At 49.1% G+C, this 19,235-nt stretch overlaps 7 protein-coding genes across 11 annotated transcripts; 3 read left to right on the plus strand and 4 right to left on the minus strand.

Moving 5' to 3' along the window:
* The first annotated feature begins 102 nt into the window (after positions 1-102).
* On the plus strand, positions 103-1,733 carry FOXG_01935 (uncharacterized protein). Its single transcript, XM_018379058.1, has one exon. The coding sequence runs from the start codon at positions 160-162 to the stop codon at positions 1,513-1,515; it is 1,356 nt and encodes a 451-aa protein (XP_018235069.1). The 5' UTR covers positions 103-159; the 3' UTR covers positions 1,516-1,733.
* Positions 122-3,004, minus strand: FOXG_01936 (proteasome component PRE2). Its single transcript, XM_018379059.1, has 2 exons — positions 2,590-3,004; positions 122-2,530 (listed from the first exon to the last, which is right to left on the minus strand). The coding sequence occupies exons 1-2, from the start codon at positions 2,716-2,718 to the stop codon at positions 1,811-1,813; spliced, it is 849 nt and encodes a 282-aa protein (XP_018235070.1). The 5' UTR covers positions 2,719-3,004; the 3' UTR covers positions 122-1,810.
* A 190-nt stretch (positions 3,005-3,194) lies between these two features.
* FOXG_01937 (uncharacterized protein) lies at positions 3,195-8,905 on the minus strand. 2 transcript variants are annotated; one of them, XM_018379060.1, is made up of 4 exons: positions 8,048-8,905; positions 7,683-7,992; positions 4,995-7,633; positions 3,195-4,938 (listed from the first exon to the last, which is right to left on the minus strand). In XM_018379060.1, the coding sequence occupies exons 1-4, from the start codon at positions 8,237-8,239 to the stop codon at positions 3,619-3,621; spliced, it is 4,461 nt and encodes a 1,486-aa protein (XP_018235071.1). In that variant the 5' UTR covers positions 8,240-8,905; the 3' UTR covers positions 3,195-3,618. The 2 variants fall into 2 exon arrangements, with proteins under 2 accessions (XP_018235071.1, XP_018235072.1); XM_018379061.1 differs by having other exon boundaries at positions 3,195-7,633.
* Positions 8,906-11,164: 2,259 nt separating this feature from the next.
* FOXG_01938 (uncharacterized protein) lies at positions 11,165-12,136 on the plus strand (the record flags this gene model as incomplete). The annotated part of the gene is made up of 2 exons (XM_018379062.1): positions 11,165-11,389; positions 11,465-12,136. 2 exons carry the CDS (start codon positions 11,165-11,167, stop codon positions 12,134-12,136), a joined length of 897 nt encoding a protein of 298 aa, XP_018235073.1.
* Positions 12,137-12,145: 9 nt separating this feature from the next.
* On the plus strand, positions 12,146-13,042 carry FOXG_18214 (uncharacterized protein; the record flags this gene model as incomplete). Its single annotated transcript, XM_018398268.1, has 1 exon — positions 12,146-13,042. One exon carries the CDS (start codon positions 12,146-12,148, stop codon positions 13,040-13,042), a length of 897 nt encoding a protein of 298 aa, XP_018235074.1.
* Positions 13,043-13,561: 519 nt separating this feature from the next.
* Positions 13,562-16,250, minus strand: FOXG_01939 (uncharacterized protein). 4 transcript variants are annotated; one of them, XM_018379064.1, is made up of 4 exons: positions 16,122-16,250; positions 14,891-15,985; positions 14,441-14,837; positions 13,562-14,389 (listed from the first exon to the last, which is right to left on the minus strand). In XM_018379064.1, exons 2-4 carry the CDS (start codon positions 15,793-15,795, stop codon positions 13,835-13,837), a joined length of 1,857 nt encoding a protein of 618 aa, XP_018235076.1. In that variant the 5' UTR covers positions 15,796-15,985; positions 16,122-16,250; the 3' UTR covers positions 13,562-13,834. The 4 variants fall into 4 exon arrangements, with proteins under 4 accessions (XP_018235076.1, XP_018235075.1, XP_018235077.1 ...); XM_018379063.1 differs by having other exon boundaries at positions 14,891-16,247; XM_018379066.1 differs by having other exon boundaries at positions 13,598-14,837; positions 16,122-16,247.
* A 437-nt stretch (positions 16,251-16,687) lies between these two features.
* On the minus strand, positions 16,688-17,583 carry FOXG_01940 (uncharacterized protein). Its single transcript, XM_018379067.1, has one exon. It carries the CDS (start codon positions 17,507-17,509, stop codon positions 16,901-16,903), a length of 609 nt encoding a protein of 202 aa, XP_018235079.1. The 5' UTR covers positions 17,510-17,583; the 3' UTR covers positions 16,688-16,900.
* Positions 17,584-19,235: the final 1,652 nt, after the last annotated feature.

Consider the following 19,235-nt stretch of genomic DNA (forward strand, 5'->3'; position numbering starts at 1 on the left):
CTAAGATCCGTCTTTGATGTTGTTCGGGCCCCCACTCTGCCCGATGAGTGGGGCCGTTCCGTGTTGGGGCCGTGGCCCAAAATAACTTCACATCAAGTAACTGGATGCCTTTAGATCTGTCCATCATTACCCTTCAATAACCCCCAGATTCTCGCGCAGATGCGCTCTCTTCTTCAATGTGGTCACAGGGGCATGCTCCTTGGCTTCAGGCCTCAAAGGCTTCGTTATCTCACAACCCTCGCCATCGAGACATCCTGTGATGATACGGGCGTTGCCGTTCTTCGACATACACCAGAATCAACTGAACTCCTCTTCGATGAGCGCATATCCTCTGATAACCGCGCATTCAAGGGTATACACCCAATTGTAGCGGCCAAGGGCCACAGTGAAGCTTTAGCACCTCTTGTGCGTCGAGCAATAGACACTCTGCCAGCTGCTGAAGGCGATAGCCAGAAATCCTGTGATACTGGTGGGGTGAGAAGGCAAGTTCCGGACTTTGTGTCGGTGACTCGTGGGCCTGGGATGCGCTCGAATCTAGGAATCGGCCTGGATATGGCAAAAGGACTGGCTGTTGCTTGGGGTGTCCCCTTGGTAGGCGTTCATCATATGCAGGCTCATGCGTTGACGCCGCGACTGGCTCGGGCTCTGGGAATGAGTATGGGCGAGGAGGTAATCTCTAAAGAGGGACCAGAATTTCCATTTCTGTCCCTACTTGTCTCAGGCGGACACACTCAACTCGTTCACTCAACAGGTCTAACAGAGCATTCTATCGTTGCTACAAGCGGCGATATTGCTGTTGGCAATCTTCTCGACCAAACAGCTCGCGATATCCTACCTCCCGAGGTTTTCGAAGCAAGCGAGCATGTCATGTACGGTCGCCTCCTTGAAGCTTTTGCCTTCCCACCAGAAAATAGCTCGACTTCTGCCTATGAGGCTGTTTTCACACCACCAGCTTCCCGTTCCGCAGAGATGACTCCTCCGTCCACAGGGTATGAGTGGAACATCCCCACACCATTTCGACAAACTAGAAAACTTGCATTCTCATTCAGTAGCATCTACACACACGTTCACAATCTCGCAACCTCCCGCCCTTCCATGTCTCTACCTGAACGCCGGGCACTGGCACAGCATACTATGATGGCAGCTTTTACACACCTCGCAGGCAGATTATGTATCGCCCTCGATAACAAGCCAGAGCTTCGAGCTGCAAAGACACTAGTTGTAGCGGGTGGAGTGGCGAGCAATAAATTCCTTATGCATGTCCTGCGGTCTATGTTGGCTGTAAGGGGCTTTGGGGACATACAAATTGTTGCCCCGCCGATAGAGCTTTGTACAGATAATGCAGCCATGATTGCTTGGACGGGTATGGAGATGTATCAAGCTGGCTATGAGTCTGAGTTGACCGTGACGGGCATTGGAAAATGGTACATGGATCCTGAAGTCGGGGACGGGATATTGGGGGTTGACGGGTGGGTGAGAAGAGACACCAAGGGCTCAACTCCTGAGAATTCATGAGAAAATCGTGAGACTATTTGGACCGTGTATGCTACCAGCATGAGCGGTGTTGGCATGACATGCTGTATAGTATAGTATTATAGTTTATTTGACTTTATGTAGACATCACTACTAGGTATTGGAGTTTAGGATACCTGTTTTTGGCAGGACAAAGCCGTTATTGGATATATTACACGGTCGTTCTGGATTTCAGATCCTGTAGACGCGTAAGAGCCACCTCTATCACCCAGGCTACATCTGTCTGCACGTCTCGATTCCTAGGTTGGCAGCATCTTCATTTCTAATCCAGAACCCTCTAATCGAGTGCGCTTGTCACGTTGGTAAACTCGCCCTTCTCAAGCTTGGTCTTCCAGAAAATGGGGTTAGTGTCGTTGAAGCCGTGCTTCACCCAGCCCTCTTCCTTGACATGGTACAGGTTGATGTAACCACCAGAGTAAGCATCTCGGTGGGTGGCGGCCAGAATACTTCGCTTTCCAAGCTCCAGAGCCTCCTCATCCGACAGATCGTACTTGTACTCGGCATCGAGAACACCATAGGCGAATGTTTGACCCGAGCCGACACAGAAGAGGTTGCCCGCCAAGCGAGTACCATCGCTGTCGACGTAGTAGAGAGCAGGGCCTTCCTCCTTGGTGACACCGGCGCACATGGTGCCCATGCTGAGGCCCATTCCCTTGTAGCTGTAGACGAGGTTGGCGAGGATCTTGCTGGCGGCGGCAACGCTGATGCGACGCTTGTGTCGTAGCTCATGGAGGCGACACTGCATGCCGAGCCAGGCAAGCCAGTACTGACAGTCTGCAGCACCACCGGCCATGGTTCCTAGCAGGACGCTGTTGATCTCAATGACCTTCTTTACGGTTTGCGAGGCGATCCAGTTGCCAGCAGTGGCTCGGGAGTCGGTCGCAACGATGATGCCGCCCTGGAAACGGAAAGCGAGCGTGGTGGTTCCGTGGGCGATCTTAATGGGGCAGTTGGGGTTCGATCGGTCATCAGTGGCAGCGCGAAGCCATGATGAGGGCTACAATGATACAATCAGTATAATATTCATAGTAGCCAAGTTACGCCTAGGGTACGAACCTGAGCAACGGGGGGCATGGCAAACTTGAGCGAGAGATCACCCATAGAATTCAGCAGCTCATCCTGGTCCTCAAAAGGCTCATTCTGCTCATATGCCGGTCGGCTGTATTTCGAAACAAGGAAATCCATCTTGGATCTATTGAAAGAGAAGCAGTAGTAGGAAGTTAATCGTCTTGTAATCCTTCGTCCTAGAGCTGTATGCCTCGAATCCTAGCTTCGGTGGCGTGCAAAGGGCGGAGAGAAGCCTTTTCCCTGGTCGTGATGTCTTCGTTATATCGTGATCGAGATTGGTGTTGTTGACGTTGACGTCGACGTGCGTGGATGATGATGGATGCTGTGAAGGCGGAAGCGGAAACGGAAGTGGAAGTGGGAATTGAAGCTCCAGACAAGGAAGCTGAGGCTCAGGCAGCTTCCGTTGCGCGCGTCAACTGAATGCCACCTCCAACTTCGGTACGTACCTTTTCCTGTGACTGTGACGCTCGAGGTGACGGGACGGTGGGCTGGTGGTGAATGCCTGATTATCAAGGCTTTAAGCAACCAAGCTACAGGTACGTACCACTAGGCAGTATCGTAAATCTTTACAGCATCTAAAGAAATGGATAGGTAGGGTGTTTACATATTATTTAAAAATAAGTATTTTATTTGTTCATTGATCGCTTCTTAGTCTCTGACCAAGTTTCCCCAGGCTCCTCAATTCCTTACCCTCGCATCCAATTTACGCCAAAGAAAACCATCAATCAAGGTATATCACTCTCACTGACTCCCACCAATTCACTGACATAAAAACATACCAATTTATGCCTTGCACCTCTTGGCAGAAGCTTCCTCCTCCATTCGTGAAAGAACCCATTGTCTCCTTTCTTCAATGCCGGCCCAGATATTACCTAAGATTTGCATCTGAATTAAACAAAAGAAAAACAAAAAGAAACAAGCACTTGAAAGGAAAGGCCAAGTATAATGTCTCAATTGCTTCAAGACTCATGTGAAATGAAATACCCTGTCATAACCCGGCTAATGAACCGTTCCTTCTTAAGGGTTTGGCGTTACTTCCCGACTGGTTCGCCCATCCCGCTTGCTCATGAAGCTTCGGCGAAGATGGGCTTTGGGACTGTCGGGAACCAGGGTAGACTCTGTTGGTTGGAAACTGCTCTTCAGTGTCACGGTTCCACTGCCAACTGTGAGCTCCTTGGCGGCAGATGAGCCTGACTCGTCCACAAAGTAAACATGCTCGCCCAGATCATCATCACTGCTGAAAGTATGCTGTCCCTTCGCTTCGATCTTGAACTGTGCGTCGGGCGAGCATGGAAATTTGAATGTATCGCCGAAGGTCCACTGACCATTCGTAGACTTGAAGTGCTTGGTCTTGCCCACTGTCTTCTCCTTGGGGTTGATCTGCGTGATGACGATATACAGATCCGATGCGGGAGGGAAACCTGCTGCTTCGACCACAGTAAAGGAAGCAGTGCCTCCTGGTGCAGCTCCGGGATTAGCGCTATGGACTGATGACTGTCCAATGCTCTTTGCCCGAACATGGCCGTTGCTTGTAGAAGGCCGAGTTCCAGGTGATGTGCCCTCTTCGTTGATGGCAGGTGACCGGCGGAGACCACCGTTGGTGCTTGCGGTACCATTAGAGCTCAAGCCTTGAGGTTCAAACGCCTCACCATCTTCTTCGATGATGTCCCCATTGTCCTTTTTGTTAAAGATGCCACGGCGGAGGAACGAAGCTCCCCTACCAACACCGTGGCCAACAACTCCCGCAACTGCAACACCACCCTTGAGAGGCGCTCCGGCAACACCAGTGACGATACGACCAGGAGTAGACGAGAAAGTGTTGCCGAAAGTGGATGTGCCCTGTCGTGATCGCTGGACATAGCTGGGTCGGAACAGGAGTCGGATGCGTACGCTTCCCGATTTGCCATCAAGGATGTACTTGGTCTCCGATGGCTTGAAAGGATCCAGAGACTCGAGATTGATGTCGGCAGCACCCAAGAAGTCAGGTTTGTCTGCGAAGTCGTAATCCCACACAGAGAGCTTGAATTGTGCAGCAGTTCTCGAGGGTACATTGACCTCAAAGTATTCATTCCATGTGGGATTCAGGGTCTTCTTTATCACCTTGGTCTTGTGGATCTCCTGGCCGTTGAGCTCGAACTTACAGTAAGGATCACTCTTGCCATTGCGGTCAGCTGAGGGAAGGTCAGTAGCATCAAGAACATCAACGCGCAGTGTACCCATGTTATTGATACTCTCGCTCGGGTCAAGCTGCATCTTAACCGGGATGTACTTCAGGCTGACCTTAACACTCGCGGGGCGCCCATCTTCGCTCTTCAGTTTCAGAGTTGTCGGGTTGTTCTAAAGAGGCTAGTTAGTTTTCATGTCTACACAGTGAGATCCAAAGTCAGTCTTACCAGGCATTGCTTAAGAGTTTCCAGGGTGTTGCCAGCCAGCGAGGCCATGAGGTCATCCTGGTCATCACCCTTCTTGCGAGCCCGAAGTGTCAGTCGGGAGAAGTCAAGCTCACGAATAAAGCAATCTCCAATCTCTTCAAACTTGTGGTGCTTGCTACGAGCAGTTGAAGAGATGTAGGACGGGTATGCCATATCGTCTACAAGAACCTCCAGCAGTCCATGGCTTTCTGGCATCTCTGCCTCCATGAGTCTGAAGATGAGCAGGCCACTCTCGTACCTGAGAAGCTCCTCAGGAGACAATCGGATTTTACGGGGACCCTTGGGCGCTTCGATCGAGGGGCGTCCAACAGTTGTGGGCGTAGGCGGCTCCAGCTGGTTCTCCTTTGGCTTGTCGAGGCTGGCGTTGAATTTACCGGCTTCGCTGGATCTCTGCGGGGTAGGTGATTGTTCTTCACCGGAGGAGGAATCCTTGTCCTTCTCTACCTCCTTCTCCTTCTCCTTTTCTTTCTCCTCCTCATCTTCCTCCTCAGGATCAGCGACATTGAGACAGGGGTAAAAGGCAACAGTGTAATGCAGAACTCCTTTGGCGATACCCTTGCCATGCAGACGCAGACCATCTTCACGGAGCTGTTTCTTGTCGTTGACAAGGTACTCCCCAGTCTCGTCCTGTACGACATAGTCGGCGGCGAAGACTTCGACCATTCCCAGACTACGGTCCTTGCCAACCTTTTCTGTATCCATTACTTCCAAAGCAAGTCTATCGCGAGCAGAATGGATGGGCACGTAAAGTACCTCGTCCCATTCAGGGTTGAGATCGTTGCGGAAGGTGACAGTTCGTGCTTTTTCAATACCAGAGAGCAGAATTCGAGTGTAGGGATCCGATTTACCGAAGGCCTCAAAGTTTCGTAGATCAGTAGCCTTCTTGAAATGGAGACGCATCACACCGATGGGGGTGACATAGCCACCAGTGCTGGCCACGCCAGAGATAGCGACTGGTCTCCACTGTGCCATCATCTTGACACGGCCAGTCTGAGCACCATGCAGGTTGTACCATTCTTTGCCTTGTTCCATACATTCAAGCATCTCATCGAGCTTGATCTGGTACTTTCCAAGGACTTGGTCTCCAGCAAGATCACGGTCATCCTTGATTGTAAGACCAAGCTTAGCCTTCTTCCGATCCGTGATCAGAATCTCCTTAGAACCATTGTCCCAGATAGGGTTATTGGTACGCTTCAACTTCTTGGTTTGGTGGACTTCCTTACCATTCAAGAACATAACCGCGTAAGGGTTGAGAGATCCTACAAGACTCTTGGTACCATCCAGATCCTTGGCCTGTTCCACAGTAAATCGAAGGATACCTTGGTTGGATGGAGGTGGAGGTTCATCTTGTCCCTCAGCGTTCTTGACGGTTTCAAGGACAGGAAAGAAGCGAATATCACACGAAACAACACCGCGAGCCTTGCCATCAGAGATGACCTCCAACCGCTGATTTTCATGAACATTGAGCTCCTCAACACTCTCCAGAGGGAAAGAAGCGACACCCAGTTCTTTTGACTTGCGGAAATCATTGTGGTCGAAGATTTGCATGTCCAGCGAGTCGTTAAAAGAGGTAACAATGATGTAGTGGGTTTCGTTCCACCTGGGGTTGGAATTATCATGAACAACTTTAGTTCGGGCAAGCTCCTGGCGTCGGTTCAAGCTCAAGCAGGCGTAAGGATCAACGGTTCCACCAAAGTTGTCGGTGTTCTTCAGGCCCTGAGCACCATGGAGAGTCACTGCCACGACACCGATGGCCTGGTCAACGGGAGAGCCAGCCAGCATCTTCGCGACCTCAATAGGGAAGACCTTGGGCGCGTACATCATCGGGGCCAAGTTGCCATGAATCTGCTCAAGGATGAACTTCTCGAGACCAGGAATGAAGTTGATATCGAAACCGAAGTTATCACCACCGAGGGGCTTGCAGACGTAGTCGATTGTTGGTCGCTCCAGGAAGCACATTTCAACACGGTCAATGTGAGGAAAGGGGATTTGCAGCTTGATCTTGAGGCGCATGATACCGGAGAAAGCCATATCCTCGACAATGACGTCGAGACCCTTGCTGATCATGGCCTTGCCAATGCGGATCTCGAGGACAACCTTGGGGTTGATCTTGCTTGAAAGCTGGCGCGAGGTCATATCGGCTGTGTCGTTTGGAGTAAAACTGAACTTCCAGTCCATCATAACAATGTCATCCTCAGTCTTGGGGTAAGTTTTGACGTGCTCCATACGAGGAGGCTTGCTGCCTAGAGTAAAGGTCTTGAGCTTGAGACTGTCCAGGAATGACGGAGTAGCAGAACTCAGAACTTGATCGACTGAATTGATGATGGTCTGAGCAAGAACGGGCTGATAAATGGGCCAAAATTTGACCATGAATGAATTGATCCATTCGAGGGACTCGTTATCGTTCTCGAGCTTTTTAAGAGCCATCTCGCGGGTTATGTCGTCTCGGAAGTTACGTCGCACTCGTCGCAGGGACGTTCGGTAGTAGGTCGAGCAAAAGGCCATAATGATGATGATCCAGCCAAGGCCGCCGCCAAAGACAGCTACAAGCCAGGAGGAGATACAAGCAAAAATGATGACGCCCGTGTTGTGGTACCAATCTGCCCTTGTTAGTGGTCTGTATGCGCATATAGTTGAATTGAGACATACCACCATAGAGGGTATCCGGAAGCTGTCCCTCGACCCATGTCGCGTGATCGAGGAGACTCTCCTGTTCGGTAGCATCGTCAATTGGCCATCCTAGTCGAGGAGCCCATCCTGTTCGCGAGAAGGGGGCTTCTTCGGCTTTAGGGTCAGTGCCATCCGCGAGCGGCTTGCCCAGCTCGTCGCGGGCTACATCCAAGGCCCCTTCTTTGCTTGGTTCTGGCAGATCTTCGATAGGGCCGGTGCCGTCATCGACGTCGGTGATAATTGCGGCGCCCTTGGGCCTCCTACTTTGCTGAAGTTCAGGTGGGATGGCCTGCGCATGGTTCGCGTTAGCTGTAGGTCGCGATTTCAAGAGGAGAGGGGCATACGGCATTGGCTTGAGCCTTCTTCTGCTCTGGGCTCGCATCAGGATCGAATGTGAAAGCAGCGACACCAGCATTCCTAGAGGACTCTACAATCTTTTTTTGGGCATCGTCTGCGGTGACGTTTGTTTGAGGGTCTGCAGCAGCCTCGACGAGACCCTGCTGCTTCAGCTCATCAGCTTCCTTTGCGGTAGACATGACGTTGTGTAGTGCAGCGTTGCTGCGGTTGCTGCTGGAACGTGCTGGTACGAGGGGTCTGTTTTGGGCGGTTCGCAGTCGTCAATTGGCGTATTTCAAGCTCTACGCACCGTCGCGAAGCATTCAAACTATAAGGCCGATTCCGAACGACCGTCGTAATGGCGTTGGCCGATTCACTTGGTGGTGAGGTTGCGAATGCCCGTGTAGCCAGCTGAAAGCCTGGTAGCTCGTAGCTTGGACACAGACTACCTTGGAGCTCAGCTGAGCTGAGCTAGGTTGCCTCTAGGTGGATTACGTGCCTAGCTGGAGCTGGAGACACCAGCTTGTTTGAGACGGCAGAGGGAGGGGTGGTATGGAAAACGAAAGGGAATCCGAGAAGGGAAGTCGAAAAGAAAAAGGGAACAGTTTGAAATAAGAGAGGGAAACCTGGAAAGGAAGGATCGGAGGTATGTAAGAAACCAAGCCAAGGGATTGGAAGGTGGAAGAAATCCTGGCAGAAGATGACAAGAAGAGACAAGTCAAGTCAAGACAAGACAAGACATGGAAGACCAAGATTTGGGCCTGGGCTGTTCCAGTGGTGCAACCCGCAGACGCAATTGCAGCCCGGTTGAGTGGCTTCTTTCCAAGCTTGCGGTGATCGTCGAGGCACTGGAAAGTGAACTGATAAAGGGTACCAAGTAAGTACTTGGCAACAAGCACATGGCTCTATATATGGTAGTGTCATTTTAAAGTTACTCTCGCTAGTGGGAGGGAGCTAATTTGTGGCTCAACAAGGGAAATTGAAGCAGCCGAGAGAGTTCGATCATTATCAGCAGAAAGCGGAGTCAACATCTGTAGACAGCTGCAACCAGGCTAAGAGGCTGCAAGCTAGAGCCAGTGATCGGATACAGTGGAGTTGGAGGGTGCCTGAGCTTCAATAGAGGGTGTTGATTGCGGGCCGAGCGAGCGAGCGGCAGAGCACCTAGGCACCGTATCGATGATGATCAGCATTCACTGACTGCAAAAAGTATCGTGGTACTGTGAAACAACATCTGTAGACTAATAGTGGAGGGTAATTGACCACTTCTCTTGTTCGTGCAGTTATCCTTTCATCCGCAACACAGGTAGAGCTTCCAAAGCTAATCAACTCTGCTCAAGACTGTTTCTCAACTACAGTGCCTCCAGAGACATAAATGCTTTGAGCCGAGTACTGCAACACTGAGGTATTATCTGCAAAAGTTAGATACCAGTGAATAGCGTTCTCCTAAGTCAACCCATCCCAAGAAAGGCTCTCAAGTCTCCCTAGGTCCCTCCCTCCCCTGCCAATCACCAAACTCCCTGGCTAGTTATCCCTGCCGCGCTGAGCAACTAGACACAACCTACGTAATTGATGGTCCGGGGGAGCTCAATTTTGCTTGTGACGGAAGTATTCAGTGGGCCGGGACCCTCGACGACAAGGATCCTGGGGTTTCCAAGATCGAGCAGAGGACTCTTTTCTGTATTTGGTTTGGTGTAGGTCCCTGGAACCCCTGCTTCGTTTACTGCTAGCACGGCTGAAGTTGGTTACGTAGCTCGGAATTTCCAGCTGGTTTGTTTTTTTTGGGTTTGACTTTATTGATGAGACGTGAATTCGTGGCTCCTGTTGTGATGGTTTGTTTCCCTTTTGTTCCATAACATAATATGTAGCCACATGAAACCATCTGCTGGCACAACTCGATACCAGAAACGCAATTGTGATCTGACTGGTTCATCTTGACGAAACCGTTTCCTTGCTGTGCAATCTCGCCTCCAAGTCTGTAATACTGAGAGGCAGTGAGTGTATCGCGTGTTCGTTGTGCATCACAGTAGGGAAATACTGTGCCGAGGACACAAAAACCGCCTGTCCTCTGCAACAACTCACACTGTTTTGGCCTCGCTGAGTTCCACTTCCTGTCACCTTGCATTCGAAGCCTTCCTTTCTCCCTCACCTGCAGCTGCATCTGCACAGCCACTCTGCTTGACCTGAACGCTAGGTTCACACTACTGTGACCCAGAACATGACGAGGGGATCCCCAATAGATTGCCGCGCTTTCGCCATCAGCATTTCTATTGGGCCGGATACCCTAGTCTCGTGCCTTTCGATGCATCTTCCCAGTTTCTGTTGCCTGTGAACTTGGGTCAACGTCTTGTCTCATGGATATAAAGAGATTAATAATGCCATTTCTGGATAAAATCTAAGGAGTCGCTTTGGAGGTTGAAGGTGGAACATAAAGCAATGCAGTTTGTTTGCTAGTTGATATTAGTCAATCGTTTAGTGGTTAGGTAATGTACTAGGTTAACACAGCGGTCCTAAGATGTTCCCTTCCTTGACCAGAACAATCAACAATCGATAGACAATCCGAAATGCATCATGAATCATCTAACTAATCAGACCAAGGAGTGTGCCGCTTGCTACATATTTACATACCAGGAGTCACCGTATTGGGACTTTCTTCAGTTGCACCAGTTCTTGTCGCCTTTCATAAATATGGAGATGTCATCAATATTATAGTACGAGTCAAAATATTGCATCTGTTGCTCTCAGCCTGGTTTCGACAGCCAACAGTGAGTATCTCTATACTTGCTCCAGAGGAAATCAAGCTAACGATACGGTAAAAGTCATATTATACTCGCCAAATCGGCTCATCTCGGTTCTTCACCAGAAATCACAGCTGGCTCCAGTCTGTGGGCACAAAACCAGCCTTCAAACCATCGTCTCAGCAACTGAGGATCGCAAAACTCTGCGCTGACCAGAATGTCGTGGTATCAGCAAGACCCGGATCAGGCAAAACCGCCACCATAGAAGCTATTGCGGCTGCACACCCTGATAAAAGAATTGGCAGTATTCTCTTCTCAAAGAGACTTCAGAGTGAAACATCTCATCGTCTGAACAAGTACCACAATAGCGATGTGTACACTTTCCATGGCATGGCGGGTGTCCTCCTTGGACAAGTGGTTCCGAGTGATGGAGCACTCATCAAGCTCTTGGAGAATATCGATAAGTGCAGCAAACTTCCACGATGGACCTCAACACCTTTCGACATCATTGTACTGGACGAGTTTCAGGACTGCAATCCAGAAACCTTCTGGCTAGTCGAGTGCTTTGTCCGGGCCAACAACCTTAGGAAAGGAGGCCAGCCTGCGCGCATAGTCGTCCTCGGCGACGAGCGCCAATCGATATAACGATTTCGCGGTGCTGACCCTCGCTATCTGACTCTGGCCCCTGAGGTGCTAGGCCCAATCAGTCCCTATCCCTTTGCAGAAGTTCAGTTAGGCAACAGTTTCAGGCTGTCCTCATCGACTGTCCAGTTCATCAACCGTGTCTTCCTCGGTGGAGAGCAGTACATCTCCAGCTCGAAGCGTGGTCCAAAGCCCATTGTCCTGAGATGCAATATTTGGGACAGTTTGGCATTGGCTAGAGCGATTTCCCCCCTAGTAAAACGTTACAAGCCTGAGAACTGCTTGATAATAGCACTCTCCGTTCGTACGAGAGGACCGTTGCAAGAACTTACAAATACATTGACTCAGGTCTATGATTTGCCGATACATGTACCTCCTGATGAGGAAACACCTCTCAACGACAAGGTGATCAACGGAAAGTTGTGCATCTCTACGATATATCAGTTCAAGGGTCGAGAGCGTAAACTTGTCATTCTTCTTGGCATCGATGCCTCCTATTTCGAATTCTTCGGCCGCGACTTGCCAGATGACAGCTGTCCCAACGAAGTTTTTGTGGCTCTAACGCGCTCTCTGCAACAACTCGTATTGGTCCACAATGATGAGAGTAAGATGATGTCTTGTGTGTCCCTCGATTCTCTGTACGACACCGCCAAGATAGTCAACTTGACAACGAGACGAACAAAAATTCCACAACCTGATCTACCTGGACGCCCCCTATAGTTGGGGGTTATGCTTCCAAAATCTTGCGGAGCCCGTGAAATAACGCGGTATGTCCAGGGCGATGCTCTTGGTAAAATTGTCGAGCGCCATCTTCATGTAGACAGGATAGCGCCTCCTCTCCCTCGCCATGAACACATCAACATAAGAAATATGGTACCCTCGGATCTAAAAAGGGGGTTCTATGAGTCTGTTAGCGACATCAATGGCCTTGTTATTGCCGCAGCTCTGGAACTAGCAACAGCCGGAACATTAAGGTCACTAGGACGACCAAGTAAAGGAGAGGTTGATGAAACTTTGTCAAAATGCCCCGAGAAGCTTGTTGCTTGGCTTTGCCGGAAAGCTTGCGAGTATGAAGCGAGTCTCTCGGGCTATCTACCGCGCGTGATTCAGATGAAAGACCACAAGTATGACTGGATCAAGCCCGAAGACCTCAGCCTTGCTCGGCGTCGAATTGATAGTGAGCTGGTGGGTTCTGCCCGAAAGCTGGATTTTGAAGTTGAGATGCAGCAGCAATTCTATATCGATGGCCAAGAAACTCAACTCTGTGGTCGAGCAGATATTGTAAACAATTCCGCAACCGAGAGCAATGACGACATGGATAATCGAACAATATGGGAGATCAAGTTCGTCTTAAGCCTTTCCAACGAACATGTCATACATGCTTGCGTTTATGCCTACTTTTCAGGCTCAGAGTCTGGAAAGTTACCACGCATCATACTGTACAATGTGCGAGATGGGGACAAGCGCGAGATCATACCACGTCATGGAATAGAGGAGTTGAGACAACTGATCACAAGTGTTCTTAGACTTCGATATACTTCGAAAGAAGAGATGACATACGAAGAATTCATCAGACGGTGTGGCAAGACAACGCGGAAGGTGATGAATCTCAGTGATGGGTCATAGCGAAAGTCTAGAAGCAAAAGTTAATCATGAGACTCAGGAAGAGGGTAAGACTCACCGAGATGCTTCACAACATAGAGATCTATTCATTCTAGAACATTGAAGTTTCACAATTCCTATTTAAGGGGCATAATTTCTGTATGTAGAGTCATCTAGACCATATCTCAAACTTAGTCTCATAGAAACTGCTGAGGTCATGGGGCAGGGAGGCTTTCCAGGCAGAGCGTTGAAAGTATGTTTATTCGACCTCTCTTTCACTATATCATTGGGATATCAAGAGTCTTCGTAAGTTCAAGCATTGCATGATTGTAAGATGTGAACTCTTCATGCTCCATCAGAGACCAACGTGACTTGCGTTGATGTGACCATCAGACTAGCAACGCCTTGATTTACCTGCATATATATTACGTAGCCCGTCACTTCCAAGCTTTTTTGGCTGTGTTATAACGTTTGAGTTTGGTATAGGTAAGGATACTGAGTTACATAGCAACGAGCATAGACTCATACAACCAAACACAGTGACAAGATCAAGGAATCAACTTTGAAAGCAGGCTATTGACACAATGGTTTACAATGGAGTGAATTTCATGAGTATTTCTGTATTCTTCGTTACATCGTATTAAAATATCCAATACTTCTTGCACAACTACATGACCCATATTCAAGTTCAAACGCTGCAATGAACAAAGGCACAGTGGCTAGTGCTCAACCAAATCTAAGACATAAGAAAATGCTGAAAAGTGGCCAGTCCCATATCCGTTACGCCATTCTCGTATGCAATAAACGCCTCTTCCCTTAATAACCCAAGCCATGCTGGTGAACTGGACATCGTCCGGGATGTTTACGGAACCAAGACGAGATGCAGTGTTTATGAAATCTGCACAGACACTCCAAACGTGCCATTTGATCCCCAACAGTGAATTCTTCGAGACAAATGGTGCACTCTGCATCATCGATGCAATCCTTCTCCGTTGCGGAATAACAATACATGCCTGTCAACCGGGGTACAGCTGGCGCTCCGCCATCCTCACCAGCGCCCAACGTTCCATACGCGCTGTGAGTCTGGATACACTTCGTGATATGTGACTGACGAAGTTCCTCAGCATTTGGCAAGCTCTGGGACGGCAGCTCGCGATGACAAACAGGACATTCATCTTCCTCGGCAATCTGTGGCGTAGGCGGAAGTTCCCGCTGCCTGGTCGATGATTCTCCCAGTGAGCTATAGCGCTCTGGATATGAAGATGGCGAAGCAGCCTGGCCACTTGCTTGGACTCGGTCAAAACGCGACTGGAGCGCTCCACTACGTCTTCTATAGGTAGGACCAGGAGAAGAACCAGATGACGCCGAGCCCTAGTGATACGTCAGTTTATGGAAAAATTCCGTGAGAGAAAGGCAAAGTACCATTGTGACACTCCTCGTCCTGAGAGAGAGATATCTGTACGGGTCGCCACCGGTGCCGGGCGCGAAAACTGCACCATGTCGATTAGACGACTGCAGTGCTCCATAGGCATTACCAATACTGCTTCGTGACCTCTGGTGAGAAGTTCGCGGCGAAAGAGTTGCTTGTGGACTCGGGCTTTGCGGGGGCGCTGTATTCGGATCTGGTACGCAAGGATTGCAAAGCCTCACCCGTTCACCTCCTGACATGTCATTCACATCAAAATATCCGGCTCCTAGTCCGTCAACAAGCAGTGATTGATGGATGGCTGCCTCGGAGCCAGGTTGTCGTACAATATATTGGTGGGGGATGATGATCCTGTGCGGTGAACAGGCGTTGCAAACGACTCTTCCACATTTCCTGATCCGATAAGCATATATAATCAAATGTTGTCTGGATATATCTCGACCTACCTGCAATGATGTTTGCGGATGAAGAAACTAAACTGCGTATGGCAGATAGGGCAATATGTGACCTCATTATCCGGCTGCCATCTTGGGCGTTGCTGATCTGACGATATTGACTGGCGAGCAGAGCGCGGAAGTGGTGGGAGTGCCTCTTCCAAAGGTCTTGGGGATGGTAATGGTGCATCCATTCTTTCTCGGGATGGAGTTGTGTGCGCTCGTTGAGCCCCTTGTGAGTTTGGTGCGGTTATGCGTTGGCTGGACCTAGCTCTCTGATCCGGGTTGCTAGGGACAACACTCTGAGAATCAGGTTGCTCGAACCGCGTGTCACGAGAGTAGCTCACGGGGTATGTCGATAGTAAAGTGTGTGGTGTACCTGTCGAAGATTGACCTGATTCCTGGGTAACTGCGGGGGGTAAAGGAGCTTGGTTCGATGGAGGATCGCTCGTAATATAGGCAGCATCTCTGTCAACGTTCGCATGGTCCGAGTCTGGGGTTGGGACATTATCTCTAGTGATCCCAACTTGTGCAAGCTCTTGGTTCGAGAAGCGAATAGTTTGTGCTCCAGACTGATCTCGTTCGATCTCAGTGCGAGAGTGATGCGAGCTATGGGTGGATTCTTGGTCTCCTGAACCACTCTCCGATAGACTCCGCTCGATGGTGTGGGATGGGCAGTCGAAGTATCGCGAACATTCTTGGTGATGGAAGCGACGATTCCGCCAAGGGCATATTGGATCTTGTGCGTTATCTTGGTGGTGATATTGGTCTGGGTCTTGGTCGTTCTGGTCGATTTCGCGTTGGCCGTCATCGCTATACAACGAATGTGAGCTCGGAGAACTACTCGACACAAGAGCACTGTAGTCTCTGGCAGCCTCAGAGGCGAACTGGCCTGAAGCACCCGAAGGGCTGGCCATGATAGCTCATTAAGACTCGGTTGTTAACAAGGGGGGTGATTGGAAATGTGTAGCCCTCGTCTAATACAACATGGGTTGATGATTTCGGTCGAGGGGATGGGCCCCGAGTTTTGTATTGTGGGAGTGTGTAGGTAAAAGAAGAAATTCTGAGTTCGAGTGCGGCGTTTGTCGGCGGTGGTATTCCTTGAACCTATATCAGATGCGATTAGAAAATGGTTGGTTCAAGGCTAACTCGCATGATGCATGATAGATAGGTAGCTCGGTGATAGCCAGGATAGTAAGTAGGTACTGAGCCAGGTCTCGGAGATATAGCGAGTTGAACGTACTTTTGATGTGGTTAAAAGATGATGCGAAGATGATGTAGCGTCGCACTGAAGACAAGCAACCTTTTAGAAGTGATTCGAACCAAGTCGTGCCGAATTATTTGTTGATTGGAGTAAGTTATTAGAAAGTTTAGTTGGTCCAAAGGGTTGACATTGGGCTTCCACGGGTCCGCTAGGACTGGGCTTGCGGCAGGCCCGTCTCATCTGAGGGGCTGCCCGCTCCGAAGAAGTGGAGCTGGGGGAATCATTCGCCCACGCGATCACCCTTGCATCACCTATCAAACTACCTAGACGGGACCTCTAACCTAGCCTTATTAACCCCTGGGGTTCAACGTGCGGGCTTGAGGGATCCCTTTATTATTCAAGTTGGTAGGTACTATTTCAGCTGGCCTTGAACTACTTCACGTCTCATAAAGACAAATCAGTTTTATACAATCTTTCCAAATACCTTACACTCACTAGTTGTCATTATTTGGCCTTTTGGGAGGTGAGATAACGCTAGGTCTATAAGCATTTCTCTCTCATTCTCACATCGCAGCTCACTTGATCACTCACACGCTAACTTGAAATGTATCAGGTGGACACACTTTATTGCCTGGGTGTCTGGACAGATCTGGACCCTTATCGCCGCCTGATAATCAATATCATCTTATTTGCCCGGCATTGGTGATTAATTACCCCATAGTGTTAGTGGCCTCGACTTGAAAGGTACCCCTTCACCTTCTAGGTATCTGCACTTCTTCTATCAGCCTTGAAACCAAGCCCACCAAGTCAAGTCTATTTCAGACGGATGGTCTCAACCCATCGCCCAAGCTCCCCAGATCTTCCTCCAGTTTAACTCTTTTCACTGCCAGCTGCTTGCTCTCCTGAAGAACAAACACCATTCGAGCCCATTTCTCCTCACCTGTGTTGACCCATTGGTGCTTTGTCCCACGTTGGACTGCTACATCCCCTCGCTTCATCACGCGATTCTCCCCCGAGTCGAGCACCAACTCCATCTCACCCTCAATCACAACTCCGTAGTCTATACTCAGTGTCCGATGCATGGCTGATCTACCGGGTGGGAAGTCAACAAACCGGAGCACCGAACCTCCAGGGACACCAGGCCCTGGAGAGTTGCTAATGTAGTTCCCATATGTCTCTATGTCTGTATTGTCTTCGAGATCAACTGGAAACCCTTGAGTGACGTAACCGAGGTAGAAGACGTGTGTCGAGAGGACGGTCTCGGGTAACTCATCGTTGAGTCGCGTGTCAAATATCGCGTTTCCATCGTCATTATGCTTGGTGATGAACCGCTTTGGTATGGGCAAGGTATTATCTGCCGCAACAGAAAACAATGAGGATAAAAATTCGAAATATGAAAAAACGGTATTGGTTACTTGATGTGTCATTGTGATATAAAGTTCAAAGGTTATTCTTGGGTTGGGCTCGAGGATGAAGTGAGAATATCTCGTTTCTATATACCTCAGGATAGCTCATCCCAAGGCCAATTTTCATCCAATGCTCTGTCTTCGCGAAGTGTCACCCATTAAATTCCTCCTCGTGAGTACTATTCGTCGATAAATCGATATGACGTTCTTGTGCTCCCTGAATCATCTGATCCAGCTTGGCCCAGCGCGTCGAAAATGCAAGCCCTGGTGTTCGAGTAGCACACAGCCTGATAGACCTCTAATCGTTACGTACCCCGAAACTATTGGGGTCCCGGGCGAATATTGCATTTGTCCCGGGGTGTTCATATGGGTATCAAGTACTCTCCCTGGAAATGAAGGTATCTGGACGAGATTTGGAGGATAAGTTCAGAGAAGGCTTGGTGCTACGGAACTCTCTTCTTGACTTGATTCATCAACATCGAAATACAATGCCGGAGCAGCTCGAAAGCGTTTGAATAATGTTATTTGTGCCACTGGGTCAACCTATTTTCTCAATTGCCTTTACCCACCAGCCAAACTGTTGGTAAATTATATAGCAATGCTTGAAAAGTTGGCGAGGACACAAGATGTTGTTCTTAATACGAATATCATCCCCTAGTTAAACATATGTAAACTTTCAAGGTGCAACATTATAATTGCGTGCATCCTTGGTGGTTACTTGGTGGTTGCTAATGCAGAGTTATACCCCTGAGGTGGATAATCGCCCCCAATGATCTGTCTTAAGACTTCTATTTTATCAATACGGCGTAAATACCCTCTCTCACGAGAGACTTCCTAATCCGAGTGAGTTTGGATCAGATATGTAAGAAACAAAAGCGATGATTGCGTCCAAGGTTGATGCATCATCTTGTGGGAATAGTTTTCTGCCCCTTTCTGAGCACTCCTCTGAAAATCATGTCAAGGGAGAAAAGACCCATCCGACTATGTTATCTTGGCGAATGAAGCAGATGATTAGCCATCAGCTATGCCGTGTAACACTGAGACCTGGTTGTCGGTTAGTCGGTGAGAGTGAAGTCCACTGTGGTTGTGGCCCAACATTAAGAATTTTCGTGTATTCAAATGATCATTAACTCAAGCTAACGCAATGGAATTCAATCAAAGATATCCTTCATCCTTGAGGCCTTCCGAGGAATCGCGACAGCTTTCTACAGGCTGGTAGTATTCGGGGCCTTGACTTTTATGGATGAGAGATGCTGATAGACATGGCGTCCTATGACTTGTTGTATTGAGCCAGTGGCCATGATAGAAATTGGGCGGTAAATTTCGAGTTTCCTGCCTTGTTTATAACTAGAAGTGAATGATAAAGTTAGTCTTTTGCTCCCTTGCTCATCAAACCCTTTTGAACATAGTTAAACAAGCCCGCAAACTTAACCCAATTAGACTTATTCTCATGCATGAGCTTCTCAAAAGTTGTAGGATCGTCCGTTAAGCAATTCCATGCTCGGTTGATTGAGGCAAATTTCTTACGAATAACCCCTTTGACGAATCGAAAGGTCACCACAGAAGCGCCGGCTATGCGATATGCTCTGCATCTCGATATCAGCGCCGTGATCGGAGCTCTCTCAGGGCATCTGCAATGGCATTGCCGTTAGTGCAGAATTTGACGACGTGTTTCAACTGGTGCTTGGTGTGATGCCAAACTTGCAACAGAACAAATAGCTGGTGGTCGAATAGCGGAAGTTACACA

This window comes from Fusarium oxysporum, chromosome 5 (assembly GCF_000149955.1).
Source record: "Fusarium oxysporum f. sp. lycopersici 4287 chromosome 5, whole genome shotgun sequence".
NCBI classification, from domain to species: Eukaryota; Fungi; Ascomycota; class Sordariomycetes; order Hypocreales; family Nectriaceae; genus Fusarium; species Fusarium oxysporum.

Bases quoted from the DNA above. Each gene is read 5' to 3' on its own strand.
- FOXG_01935 (XM_018379058.1), top strand. From the start codon at position 160: ATGCGCTCTCTTCTTCAATGTGGTCACAGGGGCATGCTCCTTGGCTTC.
- FOXG_01936 (XM_018379059.1), bottom strand. From the start codon at position 2,718: ATGGATTTCCTTGTTTCGAAATACAGCCGACCGGCATATGAGCAGAAT. The intron at 2,531-2,589 runs GTTCGTACCCTA...GTATCATTGTAG, and splicing joins CCATGCCCCCCGTTGCTCAG to CCCTCATCATGGCTTCGCGC.
- FOXG_01937 (XM_018379060.1), bottom strand. From the start codon at position 8,239: ATGTCTACCGCAAAGGAAGCTGATGAGCTGAAGCAGCAGGGTCTCGTC. The intron at 7,993-8,047 runs GTATGCCCCTCT...AACCATGCGCAG, and splicing joins AGAAGGCTCAAGCCAATGCC to GCCATCCCACCTGAACTTCA. The intron at 7,634-7,682 runs GTATGTCTCAAT...TAACAAGGGCAG, and splicing joins TCCGGATACCCTCTATGGTG to ATTGGTACCACAACACGGGC.
- FOXG_01939 (XM_018379064.1), bottom strand. From the start codon at position 15,795: ATGGCCAGCCCTTCGGGTGCTTCAGGCCAGTTCGCCTCTGAGGCTGCC. The intron at 14,838-14,890 runs GTAGGTCGAGAT...TTATCGGATCAG, and splicing joins ATCCGCAAACATCATTGCAG to GAAATGTGGAAGAGTCGTTT. The intron at 14,390-14,440 runs GTACTTTGCCTT...ACGTATCACTAG, and splicing joins GGACGAGGAGTGTCACAATG to GGCTCGGCGTCATCTGGTTC.
- FOXG_01940 (XM_018379067.1), bottom strand. From the start codon at position 17,509: ATGACACATCAAGTAACCAATACCGTTTTTTCATATTTCGAATTTTTA.